Genomic DNA, 18497 nt, shown 5'->3' with positions numbered 1-18497 from the left:
TCAAAAACAGAGCAACAATCCCTGCTATTATAAAGCTTCGATTAGCCAGGACTTTTTCAATGTAACTCAACTTTTATTCGTCTGAAAGAAGAATGGCATGTACACCTTAAGGGTGAGTAAATCATAGGCTAATTTTCATTTTTGGGTGAACCATCCCTTTAAACACTTTCAAATAAAGATCTGTAAAACTTATTTAGATTTTACAAAATTATCTTTAAGTATCCTGAAAAAGGGGCTTTTCTTTTTTTTTGCTGAGTTTATACACAAGAAAAGGTTTTGTAGATTGTCACAAGAGTAAGTTATTGAAAATAAAGACCAAGGCAATTCAATGATGAATTTGATTTTTATTAGATTCATCTTCTTTACAGGTTAGATTCATTTTGTATCCTTGTGGGGCTCCTTTCCAAGCTGATATTCAAGTTGTAAACACACTGATCTTTTCCTGAGTAAAACATGGTGATTTAAGTGAATTAAACAAAAATATGTAAGTATTATCAAAATGATAATATGACATGACAATCATTTTATTATTGTTCATTCTAGTAGTAGTAGTAGTAGAAGTAGTACACTGAAAAATATATTTGTTGGTTTTTGTTGGTTTAACTTAAAAAAGTAAGTAACCTGGTTGACTTAAAAATTAGAGTTTATTGAAATATTTTTTTTTAGTTGAAACAATGAAGGAAATTTGTTTAATAAATAGAAACTCAAAATATTATTGAATCTGAACCACATAAAATATTTGATAAATCATGAAAATAGCACATTTTGGCTGCGTCATCACAAATAAAACACACACAATTACCCAATATGCTTACAAAATCTTTTAATAATATTTTAATAAAGGTTGTCGAATCTCAAAAAATGTTCATTGTAGTAACTCAAAATTTTAATTTCAACGAACTCAAAATTTTAAGGCAACCAGGTAAATTTTGTTCTAAATAATTTTTGACAGTGTAGTAGTAGTAGTGGTGGTATAGTAGTAAATTATCAGTCACCTAGTTTTCTCAATGTCCTCAATAGTCTCAGGAAGCCGCACATTGTGGGTCTCAGGGAGGAGCAGGGCAAGGAAGCCTGCAATGACAGCTACAGAGCAAAACAGGACCTGGGGCAGAGGGAGCCAGATCTCATCCAGGAGGCTCACAAGAGGTGCTAAAGACACACCGACACGACCAACAAATGAACTATAGCCTAGTCCATTCTGCCTGTGGTCAGAAGAGACAGAAGTTTAATAACCCATTTATTTGCTGAGTTAATATTGGATTTTATTATGCACAAACAACAAAATAAATGCAAATGATAAACCACTGACCGTAACACTGTCGGGTACAGCTCAGTGGTATAGAGGAAAATACATGTGAAGGAGGCCTCTGAGAATCCTTTACCCAGCACCGCAATGACTGTACGAGGCAGCCACAAATCTAGAAACAGACACAGAGACGGCTGAGAACCGGACTCTTTTAAAGGGGAAGTTCAGTGTGAAATGTGTGTGCCGTCACCTGAGCCATTCATCGTAAATGTCAAATGTTTGAAATGTGTACTAATGTTTTGAGAACCAAAGGACATTTTATTTTAATAATTAAATATGCCATTCCTTGGCATAACTGGACAAAAAATTATTTTTGTGACCAGGCGGTGTATCACGACATCTATCAGGGGCCATAATAACAGGCAAAACCTTGTTAGTACACTTAAATTAACATGGCATGTTTTTTTAATGTGTATTTTGTGTGGGAATCAGCCCATAAATGGCTCGCTTATATATTTGCCTTTTGCATATTCAGCTGGCATAAGATAAAATATTTTAACACTAGAAAATACATATTTCAACATTAACTTCACAAATGATTTTGACATCGAAAAGCCTTTTAAAGTAACCATGAAATAAAAATGGACAATTTCCTTTTTTAAGGAATTGAAGTATATATTATAAATTAATTATCCATGCACATCATTATTGCACATCATTATTTGCACATCATTATTTTTTTGGTAACACTTTATTTTACAGTGTCCTTGTTACATATGTTACATGTACCATAGTTATAAATACATGCAACTAACCCTCAACCAAACCCTAATCCTACCCTTACTCTATACATGTTGTTAATTAATATGCTCTTAAATATATAATTACACTGTAACAATGACACTTTAAAATAAAGTGTAACCTTTAAAATAATATTATAATAATGTGCCCTTGTAATCTTTAATCAAAATAACTTTCCCTCATGTATTTCTTTACATTTACTCTCTTCTCTGATGATGTGTTTACTCACAGCAAACCACAACAATCCAAACAATTCCTGGTGGACAAAATCAAGCCCCGCCCTACTTTTTTTTTTTCTTGTTCAAAAATGAATTTCATTTACATATAAAAAGTTTAAATGATTGACATGCTGAACACATGACTATGATATCACAATGGATGACTTTTTTCATATTTCATGACTGTGACATTCCAATACATTATTGCTCAAATTATATAAATGGACTGAAAAGTCAGACGCATGATTGTGATGTCATATTAATGAATGATTGACTTGTAAATACAAAACATTCACTGAAATGCCAGACACATGATTACAACATCATGATGTTCTGTAACTTAATCCACTAAACATTCACAGTCACACATGATTGTGGCGTCCTAAATGATTGTTCTCTATCCTTACCTCTGGGAATGAGAACAGTGATGCCAATGCAGACCCCTGTTGAAAGCAGCATGCCCACCTGACTGTACCTGCGGCCTAGTTTATCAAGACACACATAGGCCACAAGTTTTGATGGCATCTCTATGGCACCATAAATAAACTGGGTGAGGTACAGGTTCAGCCCAAAGCCACTGATGTTCAAACTGATGCCGTAGTAAGTGAACGCCACTCCAAACCTGCAAAAATAATACCTCAATATCTCTTCTCTTAGTAAAGCATGCTTTTCAGACTTGAATTTGATGAGAAAACCATAATTTTAGCTGTCATGAAGTCTATAATGTAGATGAAACATTCCCACCAAGTGATTCCTGTAAGCAGAGCCAGTTTCCTCATCGTAGAAGATCTCACAAGATCCAGATACGAGTAATTCTTGTCACCTCTGCCCTCAGCAATTATAACATTAGCAAGGCTCTGAAAAGTCATGTTCTCAAAAGCTTAAGGAAAATGCAGAAAATTGGATCTCTTTCTCAATGTCACATATTAAAGTGTTACCTCTGGTTTGATATCTCTGAGGTTGTGTTGTCTGTTATTGGCTGAGGCACATTTGCTCAGATAAAGATGGGCCTCTTCCAGTCGACCATTGGCTATGAGCCATCGTGCCGATTCTGGGATCCACCTAGCAGACAAGCTTTTCATGACCACTATAGTCAAAGATGATTGACAAGTAACATACTGTTTAGATTTGCGGTATGGTTCTTTTCTGGGCAAGAACTCCCTGTCTATTCATGCAGTATATCATGGATAAGAGCAGGGAGAGCAGGGATAACCTCTCATATGGTAAACAGAACAGAACCAGCATAAATGTATAGCAGATGTCAACAATGTTCAATAATTGAATGTACAACATATTTTAAGAAATATTAGTCTGATTTGAAGAGGAATATCAGAAAGTTCTGACTGGGGGAGAGGAGGAGCTGGGGATGGAGGAGGGTTATTAGCTCCTGAGTAACACGATGAAGCTGCTGATAATACTGGAAGGGCCTAATTTATAGGGATGCTGTGATAGGCATCGTATTCCTATAAGCAGACCTGGGCCAGCTGAGAGCCAGCTTATACAAGCTTGAATGACGTGGCCTGCCAGAACTAACGCTACAATTGATATGTGATTTGGCAAAACTGGACATGATGAGACTCAATCGTAGCAACATCTTACCTCCATGTGATCACTGCCAGTACAAGGGGAGCTGTCACCGTGATGATTAGATGCCTCCAGTCATTGACGAGATAAGCAATGCCGGGCAACAGCATAGTGCTGATAGACCAATCCAGACTAATTACAACCCCAGCAATCGTCCTGTGTGCAATATCAGCCCATTCTACACCTGATGAACAAAACAAATATGTTTTATTATTTAATAGACTGTCAGCCTGTGTATTAGGGATGCATATTTTTAAATGATTTTCTACAAAATTAAATCTTTACACCAGTAAAGTGCCTTTCTTTATGAGTGAGCCATTCAATAATTCAATCTACTCTTTCAAAACGCTACAGTCAAGAAAAAAAGAAGAAGTAATTTTATCATTTATTCACATTTATTCAACTAATTCATTCATAAACGCTACTAAATTCAGATACTAATCAGGTGTCAAGCTGCATCTGACATTACACACTGTAATAGTTGGTACTACATTTCATTTGAAACTCACAGGACTTTTGAAACTTACTTTATAACTCCTCTGTGTCTTAATGGAATAGTAAAGTGGGATGGACACTCTCAGTAGTTAGTCATCCGCATATTTTTGCCTAGTGTTTTTCGAATTTTGAAAATATTCTCTTTTGCTGGACATACTAGAATAGATATAGAATCGTGACTTTACAGATCGACGCACACTCTTAACGGCTTATATAGCCCACAACTTTTTAAGGTTGGATTCGATTAGAACTACAAACGCGAATAAAAAGTGTTAAAAAACTACAAACATGGCGGATGTGCGAGTCCGGCGGTTAAGTAGAGAAGTTTATATAAAGGGGTTTGAGTGACCAACTATCAGTATTTAACCTGACAAAAATACATTTATTCAGTCACAGTGTTGTAAATTTATAGAATTAAGCATATTAATTATAAAAAACATATTTGCCCAGGTCCAGGCATGTAGAGCACTCACACAGGACAATGGAGATTATGCTGATGCCTGTCAAGCCCATTCCAGTGAAGAACCTCATAACAGCAAACATGATGAAGGACTGAGAGAATGCACTGGCCACCCCAAATGAAATAGATATCAGGTAAGACATCATCAGCATTCGTTTCCTACCGTACCTGGAATTAGGAAAACAGGTCTTGGTTACTGATGTAAAAAGACGTTTTGTCTACTGACAAATTGGGTCTCACTTGGGAACCCCACCTCTGAGTTTTAAAAATGGCCAATGGAATTGGTGAGTGGAAATTGTATACCGAGACACTCCCTTATGCATATTGGTAAATTAGATGGCAGCACGCATCCACTTAAGCCAGGGACACACAAAACGACTGTTAGGCTGATTATGAATGAACTTTCGTTGTTATGACTGATCATGCTCAAACGCACTGAATCAGGGACAATTGCGTTGAGTCTGTGTTTACAGTCAGTGTGAAAAATTATGCAGTGTGCTGTATCTTAAGATTCTAGTCTTAGAATTTAAGAAAAAGTCATTGTCAGTCCTCCTCACAACGATTTCTAGTTAAATATTTTAACATTTTTCTACGTTTAATATTTGCGTCTGATGACTCCGGCAATCATGCACGGAATATGTCACTGTTTCCTTGGAGACTACATTGGACAACTGGTACGGACGAAAAAAGATCCGAAGATGAAAGAAGGTCTTACCGGTTTGGAACGACATGAGGGTGAGTGATAAGAACAGAATTAAAATTGTTGTGTGAACTAACACTTTAAGGACCGTGTAATGCCGTTCCCTTTCGAAAGGGAACTCGAGCTGCGTCAGCTGACGCTATGGGGAACGCCTCCAGCGTGACCGGTGTCTGAGCTACTATCAAACCACAGCAATCCTATTGACCGGCGACAGCCTATGATGTCATCAAGGTGCGACCAGGAAGTATATAAGGGCGCCTTGCAAACATGACACCAGCATCTTCGTCTTCAGGGACTGTTTTTGTCTGAATGCTTCAAATCAAAGGTAATCCAGATTCATTTATTTTCTGCCTGGGATTAAGAGCATGCACAGTCAAGCTCTTGTGGAGTCATTTGTTCGATTGTGTGTAATGTGAGCGAAGTTTTCAATCCGAGATCGCTCCGTTCTCGTCTAGCGCTCTTCCTGAGGGAAGAGCGTTTTTGCATCTGAGATTAGTGATGTGATCCCCGCTCACGCTGAGGCTGAGCGCGGATGCACGTCACATTCCCTCGGATGGGGTCGCCGATCGCCGCGAGGGGATGTTTCCCTCCGGCGATCTAGCGACTGACGAGACTAATCACGAATGCTCGTAGGGATGGCTGGTGAGAAGGGAAATTAATTTCTCAGCCATCCTGACTGTGTATGCTGAGCCGATGGCTGTTATGAGCGCGCTGCATGCAGGCTGCGGCCGTCATGTGGGCGCATTAAAGGAGAGATCGCTCGTTTAAACGGAACGATCGATTTCTCCCCGGCCATAAAACCGTCGGCTCAGTTGAGCTTTTCCATTCCTTCCTGATCTCCTGACTGAGATCGTGAGGGTATGGAAGAACCCATATTCAGTGTATTCACGGACATCAGCGGTGTTAAATGCTGATGTTTGGAGGATGGGTGTTCTAGCTCCAACCCTGCCATCTGAGCTTCTTTCAACTATGTTTCAAGAAGTTTAGATGGTGGGGCATACACGGCAGCGGGTCAGCCTGGTGCTACTTTTACGCCGTGTCGGTGTTGCAAGTATACTGGGAAGACCTGCTGAGGGATCTCAATCAGGGAAAATACCCTGACCCGCGGCGCAGCTGTGCGCCATATCAGCGATAGCAGGGCCTGAGGGCCAGTGTCACAGAAGCGCGGGTGGTGGTGTCCGAGGACCCGCACACCGCTGAGATCCGGGTCCCAGGCAGGCGGGAGGCGTCACGGTATACGGACCAGTGACGGGGCCTGAGTGCCAACATCGCCTCTCATGCTCCCCGCGGTTAAGGGCGGGGCGCAAAGAGGCGGACTCCCATATAAGAGGAATAGTATCACAACGCTGTTGGCGTGAAAGAAATATCCCTCCCTTAGGTGGGTGAGTTAAGAATTACATCTCATTTACTGCTCTTCTTCATTTTCTCCCCAGGCGCTTCTTACATCCGGCCCTGAGGGGGGCCATGACGATGATACTCTAGACCCCGCCTGGCTGGGCTGTGAGAAGCGCACCCTCAGGCGGTTGCGCTCCCAAACATGCATACTGTGAGTAAAACTTATGTGTGGATATCGTCGCGCAGGAGGCGAGCTGGTAAGTCCCCCTTGCGAGGGAAACATTTATTATTTATGTTGTGTGAGACTTCATGCTCCCCGCCAAGGGTTTGGGGATCACGGTATCGATGGAGGACAATAGGGCCCTGTAGTTCCCCTGTCCCGTGGCTAGAACGATTTTTTAGATGCCGTTATGTGGCATGTCTAGAGCTAGCTTTGCTAGGAGAGAATAGCCGCCATTGTATGTACAGCTGTGCGAACAGTTTTTTTGCCTTCTCTCTGTGTGATGAAGCAGTATTGAGGCAACCGCTCATTCTTGTAGGAATGTGCTGTTGTTTTAGGCGAGTGTGCTCTCCTAGTCAAACAGGAAGCTCTTAGCCACCCCAGGGTAAAGCGGTCAACGTTGCCCTTCGTGGAATTTCATAGACGGGAGGGTGAGTTTAGGCTTACGCACGAACTACAGATTTATGTCTAGCCTCGCAGGGCTTAGACGGAGTATTATTGAGGTTTTTTCGCTTCCCCGAGCCGCGTATAATACTCTTATGTAGGCTGGCCCTCTCCGGGCCACTGCATCGGTTGGCCTAGGCTTTTGCGGGATGGTGGGCATTTCTTTCCAAAGAAGGAAAGTAATTATCGCCAGAGGCCCTCGGTTTGAATATTGCAGGGCATTTTCTTTCGCATCCCTAGTCAGCCTCCTCTTACATTAGAGTCGTCCGGCCAAGGCCCGCCCCCTTCTCTGCGTTTTGGGGTTTTTAGTAATGCAGGTTGGTGTGAAGCAGAATGAACAGCGACTTAGCCAGTGGTCGTGGGGCGGGGTTTGGCGTCCCACGCTTGTACGCAGGTGGGCTATTTTTGCGAAAACCCCGCTTTCCAGAGCTTGTTGTGGCTGCCACCTTCTGGCGGCCCCTGGCCCCATCCTGGAGGATGTTGGGCCGGTGGGTAGCATATTTGTGAATATTTTTTTGCCCTCTGCTCTGTGTCTTCTGCTCCACCTTTTAGGGCTCGGGTTGAGCTGCACTCGCAACCTGCGTGCTTCGTAATGGTTCGGTCGGATGCTCCCCTGGAAGCCGAAGCATTGCCATGGCTGACGCCCTAGCGTGAACGGTAGGCCGCTGCATGAAGGAAGAGTGGCCGCCCTGACGCAGGTGACGTAAGTTGTACTCCCCTCGCTTTGAGGGTCTAGGTACTTTCTGCTGAGTACACTGCTTTTGGCAATGTGTTTAGGCTATGTCTGTAGGCACTGCCGGATGGGACTGCGTCATCGCATGGAGGACCCCGTGAGCCTCCGGGATGAAGCCAGCCCCGGGAGGGGCATGGGCTACCAGCTGGCTGTGAGCAGCCAGCTTGGGCAGTCCTGGCAGTGGACTCTGAGCAGGAGGCCTCAGCAGGCCTCCTTGCGGGTGAGTCGCGACATCGGGCCAATGTGCGCCTGGGAGGAATATCCCCGACGATGTCGGCTTCAGCAGTACCTCGTCGACAAGCAGGACCATCATGGCCTCCCTGGGGTGATTCCCCAGGTGGTAACTGGATGTCTAGGTCTTCGTCAGCCAAGCAGACAGCCACTGTCAGCCCGACTTGGAGCGGCCAGCATTCATCCGACCTGCCAGCGAGGATTCGTCGCTGGCATGGCTACAAGCCCAGTTAGTAGGCCTCCCTAGGCCTCCCTGAGGGCCTGCTGGGGTGCAGCAGGCCTTGCCGGGCTTCCCTTGAGGGGGTATTCCCGTGCTTCAGGTGTTAGACGGCAGGTAGTAGGCCTCACCAGGCCTCCCTGAGGGCCTGCTGTGGTAGCAGTAAGCCTCGTCTGGCTTCCCCCAAGGGGTCGTTCCTGGGTTTCAGTCACTGGATGATAGGTAGTAGGCCTCGCGGGGCCTCCCTGAGGGCCTGCTGGGATGCAGCAGGCCTCATCTGGCTTCCCCTGAGGGGGTACTCCAGGGAACTAGCGCTGGATAACAGTTCCTGGGTTCCAGTCACCAGATGGCAGGTAGCAGGCCTCACCAGGCCTCCCGGAGGGCCTGCTGGGTTGCAGCAGGCCTCATCTGGCTTCCCCTGAGGGGGTGGTCCAGGGCCTCGGCCACTGGGTGACAGGGATTAGGCCTCGCTAGGCCTCCCGGAGGGTGAGCCCCGGTTCCCGGTTCCTATGACAGTGAGCATGGTTGCTAGCCAGGGCGGCTAGCATGATCTGCTATCAGGTAGCAGGCCTCACCAGGCCTCCCTGAGGTCGTTCCCTGGTCTCAGTGCCGGCTACGAGTAGCCTGGCAAGTAGTAGGCCCTGCGGGGCCTCCCAGGGGGAATGAGTTCCTTGGACGGAGACACATAACTGGCTCAAGCTGACAGCTAGTGGTTCCTGCCATCAGGCTTCGGTCCTAGCCGGCAGCACCTGATGGCGGGCGCATACTCTAGCACGACGAGTTTACACTGCTGCTATGCGGTCCTTACAGGACAGGGACTTGCATAGGTTGCCTACAGCATGGTACCTACCAGGCAGGCTTAAGAGCTCCCCTCTTAGGAGGGTTGTCTGTGAGCTTACGGCCGCCTGGGCCTGGTCAGTTGGTCGTAGGCCCCTCGGGGCCTCCCTGTGAGATCAGCCTGTAGGCCTTCTCAGGCCTCCTGAGCACCCCTGTAATGTATGTGCTCGGTAGATCCTAGGATCGAGCAGCTGACTCCCCTCGCTAGCAAGGGTGGGAAAGCACTACGCTGAGCGCTGTTCTCCAGGATAGCCCGTCTCTGAGTTCCGGCCTGAGGCGGACACTGCCAGTTCGCAGTCCCTCAGCTTGATGCCTCTCCAGAGGCGAGTTTCCAGAGGCTCTGTTGTTAACAGACTGGGCTGGCAGACGGAAGCGTCCCGCATAGTGACGCCAGGTCAAGCCTCCCTGGTGGCATTCGGTGAAGTTCTTCCCGAATAGTGACTGGCTGGGGCGCCCTCGGGTCCCCTAGCCACATTCCCTTAAAGGAACCCCTTCTGTCGAACAGGTTGGTTCCAGGCCTTTGAGCGGCCGGGGTAGGGTACATGAAGGTGCCCCAAGGCCACAGCTCGGGCTATGACCGTAGGGAATGCTGTCACTGACAGCCTAATGTGACCAGAGGGGGAATGGTTCAGGCATTTCAGTTGAATTTGCTTGTCCTGACAGTTGTCACTGCCAGTAGGCATGCACTCCCCTCGGCATGGCGGCGTGGGTATATCGTTCCCCATAGCGTCAGCTGACGCAGCTCGAGTTCCCTTTCGAAAGGGAACGTCCCCGGTTACGACTGTAACCTTAGTTCCCTGAGAACAGGGAACGAGACGCTGCGTCACTTTTGCCATGCCTCGGGGCCTGCCTGCGAACAGTCCCTTCAGACGAAGAAGCTGGTGTCATGTTTGCAAGGCGCCCTTATATACTTCCTGGTCGCACCTTGATGACATCATAGGCTGTCGCCGGTCAATAGGATTGCTGTGGTTTGATAGTAGCTCAGACACCGGTCACGCTGGAGGCGTTCCCCATAGCGTCAGCTGACGCAGCGTCTCGTTCCCTGTTCTCAGGGAACTAAGGTTACAGTCGTAACCGGGGACGTTTTCTGTACAGTAGCCTATATAAATGCGTGCGCACTCGCCTTTCAATTATGCAATGTGTCAAAAGACTATGTATCTTTGTTTCATAATATTAGATTAATGTTGGGAAACTTTAACAAGTAGATAAAGTACCATATTTGAGATTGATTGTAGCCTATTTGAATGCATCACAAAAATCCTGTGCTTTATGGGCACTGTTATTGATAAAAGGATAAAGTGAAATTGTTTGATAAAGGCCTATTACATACCTAATTTAATATTTTGCGGTAAACATAAATCCAATCAGTTATCCAGATGGCAACAACTTGACGTGATCAAATGTAAACGATGAGCCAATCTGCTTGACAGGATCAATGCGATCACATGTATTCTGGCAATGTGTAAAAACAGCCAGAATAACCTCTACAGTAAATTATTTATGATAACAAGCTAAATTACATTAGACATACAGTCTAAATTACATTAGACGCCGATCTCATATTCCCTCAGATTGGATACTTATAAAGCATTCGGCTTTTTTGTGAGTCACACACTGCTTTTACGCTGGTGTCATATGCTCTCTGCTTGATTGTTAATATTTATATAATGTTATCCAAGAAGAGTATGTCAAAAAAAAAAAATTCTACTGAGTAGTGCGCATGGCTACAAGCCCAGTTAGTAGGCCTCCCTAGGCCTCCCTGAGGGCCTGCTGGGGTGCAGCAGGCCTTGCCGGGCTTCCCTTGAGGGGGTATTCCCGTGCTTCAGGTGTTAGACGGCAGGTAGTAGGCCTCACCAGGCCTCCCTGAGGGCCTGCTGTGGTAGCAGTAAGCCTCGTCTGGCTTCCCCCAAGGGGTCGTTCCTGGGTTTCAGTCACTGGATGATAGGTAGTAGGCCTCGCGGGGCCTCCCTGAGGGCCTGCTGGGATGCAGCAGGCCTCATCTGGCTTCCCCTGAGGGGGTACTCCAGGGAACTAGCGCTGGATAACAGTTCCTGGGTTCCAGTCACCAGATGGCAGGTAGCAGGCCTCACCAGGCCTCCCGGAGGGCCTGCTGGGTTGCAGCAGGCCTCATCTGGCTTCCCCTGAGGGGGTGGTCCAGGGCCTCGGCCACTGGGTGACAGGGATTAGGCCTCGCTAGGCCTCCCGGAGGGTGAGCCCCGGTTCCCGGTTCCTATGACAGTGAGCATGGTTGCTAGCCAGGGCGGCTAGCATGATCTGCTATCAGGTAGCAGGCCTCACCAGGCCTCCCTGAGGTCGTTCCCTGGTCTCAGTGCCGGCTACGAGTAGCCTGGCAAGTAGTAGGCCCTGCGGGGCCTCCCAGGGGGAATGAGTTCCTTGGACGGAGACACATAACTGGCTCAAGCTGACAGCTAGTGGTTCCTGCCATCAGGCTTCGGTCCTAGCCGGCAGCACCTGATGGCGGGCGCATACTCTAGCACGACGAGTTTACACTGCTGCTATGCGGTCCTTACAGGACAGGGACTTGCATAGGTTGCCTACAGCATGGTACCTACCAGGCAGGCTTAAGAGCTCCCCTCTTAGGAGGGTTGTCTGTGAGCTTACGGCCGCCTGGGCCTGGTCAGTTGGTCGTAGGCCCCTCGGGGCCTCCCTGTGAGATCAGCCTGTAGGCCTTCTCAGGCCTCCTGAGCACCCCTGTAATGTATGTGCTCGGTAGATCCTAGGATCGAGCAGCTGACTCCCCTCGCTAGCAAGGGTGGGAAAGCACTACGCTGAGCGCTGTTCTCCAGGATAGCCCGTCTCTGAGTTCCGGCCTGAGGCGGACACTGCCAGTTCGCAGTCCCTCAGCTTGATGCCTCTCCAGAGGCGAGTTTCCAGAGGCTCTGTTGTTAACAGACTGGGCTGGCAGACGGAAGCGTCCCGCATAGTGACGCCAGGTCAAGCCTCCCTGGTGGCATTCGGTGAAGTTCTTCCCGAATAGTGACTGGCTGGGGCGCCCTCGGGTCCCCTAGCCACATTCCCTTAAAGGAACCCCTTCTGTCGAACAGGTTGGTTCCAGGCCTTTGAGCGGCCGGGGTAGGGTACATGAAGGTGCCCCAAGGCCACAGCTCGGGCTATGACCGTAGGGAATGCTGTCACTGACAGCCTAATGTGACCAGAGGGGGAATGGTTCAGGCATTTCAGTTGAATTTGCTTGTCCTGACAGTTGTCACTGCCAGTAGGCATGCACTCCCCTCGGCATGGCGGCGTGGGTATATCGTTCCCCATAGCGTCAGCTGACGCAGCTCGAGTTCCCTTTCGAAAGGGAACGTCCCCGGTTACGACTGTAACCTTAGTTCCCTGAGAACAGGGAACGAGACGCTGCGTCACTTTTGCCATGCCTCGGGGCCTGCCTGCGAACAGTCCCTTCAGACGAAGAAGCTGGTGTCATGTTTGCAAGGCGCCCTTATATACTTCCTGGTCGCACCTTGATGACATCATAGGCTGTCGCCGGTCAATAGGATTGCTGTGGTTTGATAGTAGCTCAGACACCGGTCACGCTGGAGGCGTTCCCCATAGCGTCAGCTGACGCAGCGTCTCGTTCCCTGTTCTCAGGGAACTAAGGTTACAGTCGTAACCGGGGACGTTTTCTGTACAGTAGCCTATATAAATGCGTGCGCACTCGCCTTTCAATTATGCAATGTGTCAAAAGACTATGTATCTTTGTTTCATAATATTAGATTAATGTTGGGAAACTTTAACAAGTAGATAAAGTACCATATTTGAGATTGATTGTAGCCTATTTGAATGCATCACAAAAATCCTGTGCTTTATGGGCACTGTTATTGATAAAAGGATAAAGTGAAATTGTTTGATAAAGGCCTATTACATACCTAATTTAATATTTTGCGGTAAACATAAATCCAATCAGTTATCCAGATGGCAACAACTTGACGTGATCAAATGTAAACGATGAGCCAATCTGCTTGACAGGATCAATGCGATCACATGTATTCTGGCAATGTGTAAAAACAGCCAGAATAACCTCTACAGTAAATTATTTATGATAACAAGCTAAATTACATTAGACATACAGTCTAAATTACATTAGACGCCGATCTCATATTCCCTCAGATTGGATACTTATAAAGCATTCGGCTTTTTTGTGAGTCACACACTGCTTTTACGCTGGTGTCATATGCTCTCTGCTTGATTGTTAATATTTATATAATGTTATCCAAGAATAGTATGTCAAAAAAAAAAAATTCTACTGAGTAGTGCGCCATATCATAGCCAGACCGATAAACAAACACAGAGTTAACTTCGGGCCAGGCGTGTTCGTCCGATGAAACCATCTCAGTCTGGCTCCATCGTAAAAGTTTTATGCTGTTCTCTGACTGCCAAAGATTAAAATCTGCACCAGTCGAAGGAAACAATCTGAAGTGTGTTCAGTTCAGTCTTAGAATGTTTCAGCTAGTCCTTCAGTGTAGGGCTAAACGATATAGACAAAATTTCATATCTCGATTTTCATGCCAGATATCTCGATATCGATACAATACGATATGACTACGTGTTCGGTGAAAACCAAGCATTTCTCAGAAAAATAAAAAGATTTAAGCCTACATTTCAAAAATTTGTCTCAGAAAATGTATTGTTTTTAAGCCTTTCACATGTACGATCACACAGGTGTAATCAGTCTAGGCTGGTCCTTGGAGCGTATGATCAAGTGCATCACATGATCAACTGCTAAATCCAAATGTTGAATTTAGCCAGAGACAGGTGCGCTCAGAGCTGTCATATACCAGTACTTTTCAGTGTTTTCAACCACATACTGTTTATTTTAGGTTTCAAACATATAAATTCACATAAGTACTAAAAAAAACAATACATTTAGAGTTTGTAAAATACACACTGATGTCTATAGAAGAGGTAATAATAATCCTTTCCATTATAATTCGACACGTTTTATTCATATCAGATACACATTGTGTAAGTAACTTCAATCTTTACTCTATTCTATTCCCAGTTCACCAGCCACTTTTAAGTATTTCGGGAGAAGAGGATGAATTCACGTGTTGTAAACATAGAGGTTGTAAATTGATGTTTGTTGTGACTGCCAGAGTTGTATGCAGGCTGAGTGCAGAGAGGGGAAATCTATATCGTCTGTATCGTTGCTTTTTTCGATAGTAATATCTTGACAGTTCATAATATATTGATAATGATATATTGTTCAGCCCTAAGTTCAGTGTGTCCCCAGCCTTCGGGTTTTGTCGTAACCTACCCAGCACCCCACATAAGTTCCAGAAGGTTAGTCCCCCATGCCAACGAGTTGGAAAGGAAAATGGAAATGGAGATGAAGATGAAGATGGTCTTAGCTGCTGATCCTTTTACATTTTATTTCACAGGTGTGCTTCGGTTCTCAATTCCTTTTTTTTTTTTAAAACGGCTCCACCCAGAGATTGTAGAATCTTGCAAATAAATAAGGTGTCTCCTAGCCCACACTGCCTTTGTGCCTCTGTTCCCTTAGGTTCTTCCTCTGGAATCTGCCAGAGCAGGGCTGTCACGAGACACATCAGGTTTAAAAAACATCCAGTAAGGAACTGTTTCTGTGCAAATAGGCTCACTAGAGGAAACACGTATTTGCATAGGCCCTGGGGCCAGCTGTGTGTCAAGAAACCTGTGCCAATGGGAGCCTCTGTCAAGGACCATAGAAAGGCAAGGTCTGACCGCAGCTGCAGATGCCATATGCCCCAGGAGCCTCTTTTTAGGGGGATGCCCACTGCGATTAGCAGACTGCGGAGGCCTGGTGACAGCGTTGTTATGCAAGGGTAGGATGTGCTTGATCCACTCAGTCTACTTCTTGACTGCTGAGAACTGCTGGGCAATGTCCCCAACAGTGTCACCAAAGAGGCTACCCTGTCAGCGTCGAGCAATCGTACATTGTCGGCAAGAAGGTTAAGCCCGAGATGAGGTTTTTGGACCACCAGAGTGGACATCATCTGGCCGAGGGCCTGCGCTGTGACTTCGAGCATAAAAGGTGCCCTCCACGACTTCTGAACCTCCTCGTGCTCTTCCAGGAAAAGATGCACTGATGCAGAAAGTGGATGTGTGAACTGTGTGCCGCACCCAGGAACCAATCATCCAGTTTTGAGCACCCAGGACACATTGGAGGGTTTCACTCTGCATCCGACTCAGCCTGAGCGACCATGCCCGAAGGGGGAAGTTCGGCTTCATCTTCCTCTGCAGAGGACATTAGTCCACTCTCCGATCTCTCTACCAACATCTGGTTGTCACCCGGAGGTTGTCACCCCCATGAGAAGGACTCACATCATCACTCTGTCACACTGTAACCGTCAGATCTCTCAGAATGTGCAGAGACAGCTTGCTGTGTAATAGAAGAGGGGACTCCAGCCTTCATGAGGAAGGAGAATCTTGACCACAGTGTCAACATGGTCATGCCCTTGCAGGCAAATTCCAATCTGATTAATTGTTTTAGTGAATAGGCTAATCCTAAACTCTCTCTCTCTCTCTCTCTCTCTCTCTCTCTCTCTCTCTCTCTCTCTCTCTCTCTCTCTCTCTCTCTCTCTCTCTCTCTCTCTCTCTCTCTCTCTCTCTCTCTCTCTCTCTCTCTCTCATGTGTTGCCTACGTAGAATTGTGAGTTCATTCTAGTGAATCAATCTGAGAGTTGGAAAGCCTGATTCATTTACATCATCTCTTGAAGGCCTAGATCTAAGAAGTCTTAGGTCTCACCTGTCGCTCAGCCAGCCAAAAATGGCTGCTCCAACCATCACACCAACAAAGAAGATGGTGGCTGTGGCTTTATTCAGACCTTTCCTGTCACACACCAATTCAAACTGAAAGAGGGACACATACAGTATCAGAGATACATCATTTTTCTTTTGAGCAGTGATGTTGTTTTGCTTAATGTCTAAATCAGATTTTTTACTGATGTAATTAATGCACTATCAACACTAAACAGAATTTAAACACTCCCCTTATCTCCCATTGGCCAGAGAAACAAAAATCCTAACCCCAAACTCATACTATTTGTTAAGCCAATGTTTGGGGGGAAACCCCAAAATTGCCTACTTTTTTATTTATAACTTTTAACATTTATTTAGGCTGAGAAGGACTGTGAAAACCATATTTAACAATCTTAAAATTAAATTATATAAAAAAATTTTTTTTGAAAAAAACAAACAAACAAACAGTGGATTACCTCAGTAGCCAAGGTTGATTTAAATGTGCTGTTGTCATATTCCCATCCATTCTGACACTCCACTACTTGAAGTTCTGTGCTGCTGGAGGAGTTTGACAGCAGGTGGAACTGGGGATGTGAGAACATACGACAGGAAGCAAGAGTCCCATCCTCCTGCACTGGAATACTGACAGTCAGTCTCTCTTCTTGACTCAGATTCCCAAGGATCCCATCAGCATCCAGAGAGCTGATGTCGCAGTGATGAGACGGGATGGCGGCGATAAAATTGTTTAACAGGAAGTGAAACGGCAGTGTGACTCTCGGAATCACCAAAAGGGCAATGATACTGATCTGGTATTTTCCAAACCCCCCAACCTCAGCCAACAGGTTCTCAAACTTCATCTTTGCTGATCAAATATTCGGATGTGGCTCAAAAAAAGCAATGAGGGTGATATGAACTTGAGCTTGTCCAACCAAAAGTCTAACTTACAAACTTACTGCTCTGATGTAGATCATTAACCTCTCACATACTACCTTGAAAGACATCCATACATAATATTCCTTTTCTATTCTGCCGTTTTTTCTTAAACACAAACAAACACATGCACGTACACCTAAGTAAAGAATGTTACAAACTTACAAAAACACTTCCATTTCTATATAATTCACAAATAGGCATGGATACCACACTGCACACACAGATGCATTAGCATTTTCCTTTAGTAAATTAACATCTAAGACAGAGAGTGTTTAAACTATAGTGGAAAGTCCGAACTTCCAGTCATTTGAACAGACTTCTGCCTGCTTAATAAATGACAGCGGTGTTGAACAATACATAGACAGACTGGGTACAAAGATTATACAGATTATAATATATAACATAATATTATTATCAATATAATATTAAGATTACAGTCATCGTTATGCTAAACAAACAATAGAAAATTGTTTTTGAAAAAAGTCTCTAGGGATCTCTGGACTTATTCTGCCCTGACATTTGTGTCTCACTTCCCAAAGTTAGACAGATAACGTTAGATAAACTCCTTCAACACGTAGGCTTGTGGGAGAATGCTGCTTTATTCCACACCACGATGAATATGTTGCAACAGAGTGAAACTACAGAAAGATGTAAATGATGGAGCTGCTTAGTTATCTCCAACAACATAACACTAATATAAATGAATTGCATATTTCTTAAATGTCTAAAATTCTGCACTACATAGCTTTATAATTAGTAAATATAATAAGCAGAATACAAATGAATCATAAACTTACAGACAATGCTTTCTACAGAGGATCATAAGATGATCCTCTGTAGAAAGCATAAGATGAATGGCTGCTTCAAGTTTGTTCTGTCTGACTGTTTCTGCATCCATGTTTCAGAGTCGAGTGCCTTCTCTCCTTGAAATATAAATATTTTGTAACAATGTAATGTATAATAATTTTATGACTCTTTACTGTCACTTGTGATCAAATTAACGCATGAATAAAAGTATGAGTTTCTTTCAAATAATAATAATACTTTTGAACAGTAATGTAAAGTTTACAGTTCTTGGTGTATGATGTAACAAATTGTATCCAAATGTGTGATCTCTTTTTTTTTTTGACAACACTGCAAGCCACGACTACTCTTTTTTTCTGTCACTACTGCCATCTAGAGGTTCAGTGATATAGTACAATTATTAGAAGGACTGAACATGTGGCAGCATAAACTTACATAAATTGTGTTCAGGTCCAGCAAAGCTTAAAGGTGCACTATGCAACTTTCCGTCCACTGGAG

At 45.0% G+C, this 18497-nt stretch overlaps 1 protein-coding gene across 1 annotated transcript; it reads right to left on the bottom strand.

Annotated features, from left to right (window-relative positions):
- Positions 1 to 353: 353 nt before the first annotated feature.
- LOC137091311 (solute carrier family 22 member 7-like) lies at positions 354 to 17386 on the bottom strand. The gene is made up of 10 exons (XM_067455607.1): positions 16739 to 17386; positions 16270 to 16373; positions 4818 to 4972; positions 3865 to 4033; positions 3204 to 3327; positions 3010 to 3122; positions 2673 to 2887; positions 1310 to 1418; positions 996 to 1202; positions 354 to 442 (listed from the first exon to the last, which is right to left on the bottom strand). The coding sequence occupies exons 1-10, from the start codon at positions 17117 to 17119 to the stop codon at positions 376 to 378; spliced, it is 1644 nt and encodes a 547-aa protein (XP_067311708.1). The 5' UTR covers positions 17120 to 17386; the 3' UTR covers positions 354 to 375.
- Positions 17387 to 18497: the final 1111 nt, after the last annotated feature.

Source organism: Pseudorasbora parva, chromosome 10, assembly GCF_024679245.1.
Source record: "Pseudorasbora parva isolate DD20220531a chromosome 10, ASM2467924v1, whole genome shotgun sequence".
Classification (NCBI taxonomy): Eukaryota; Metazoa; Chordata; class Actinopteri; order Cypriniformes; family Gobionidae; genus Pseudorasbora; species Pseudorasbora parva.
Note: the sequence above shows the minus strand (reverse complement) of the source record. Positions and strands in the feature narration are given on the sequence as shown.

Excerpts from the sequence above, each read along its gene's own strand:
- LOC137091311 (XM_067455607.1), bottom strand. The coding sequence starts at position 17,119 with ATGAAGTTTGAGAACCTGTTGGCTGAGGTTGGGGGGTTTGGAAAATAC. Across the intron at positions 16,374-16,738 it reads AATCAACCTTGGCTACTGAG|TTTGAATTGGTGTGTGACAG; the intron begins GTAATCCACTGT and ends TCCCTCTTTCAG. Across the intron at positions 4,973-16,269 it reads TTTGGCTGGCTGAGCGACAG|GTACGGTAGGAAACGAATGC; the intron begins GTGAGACCTAAG and ends TCCTAATTCCAG.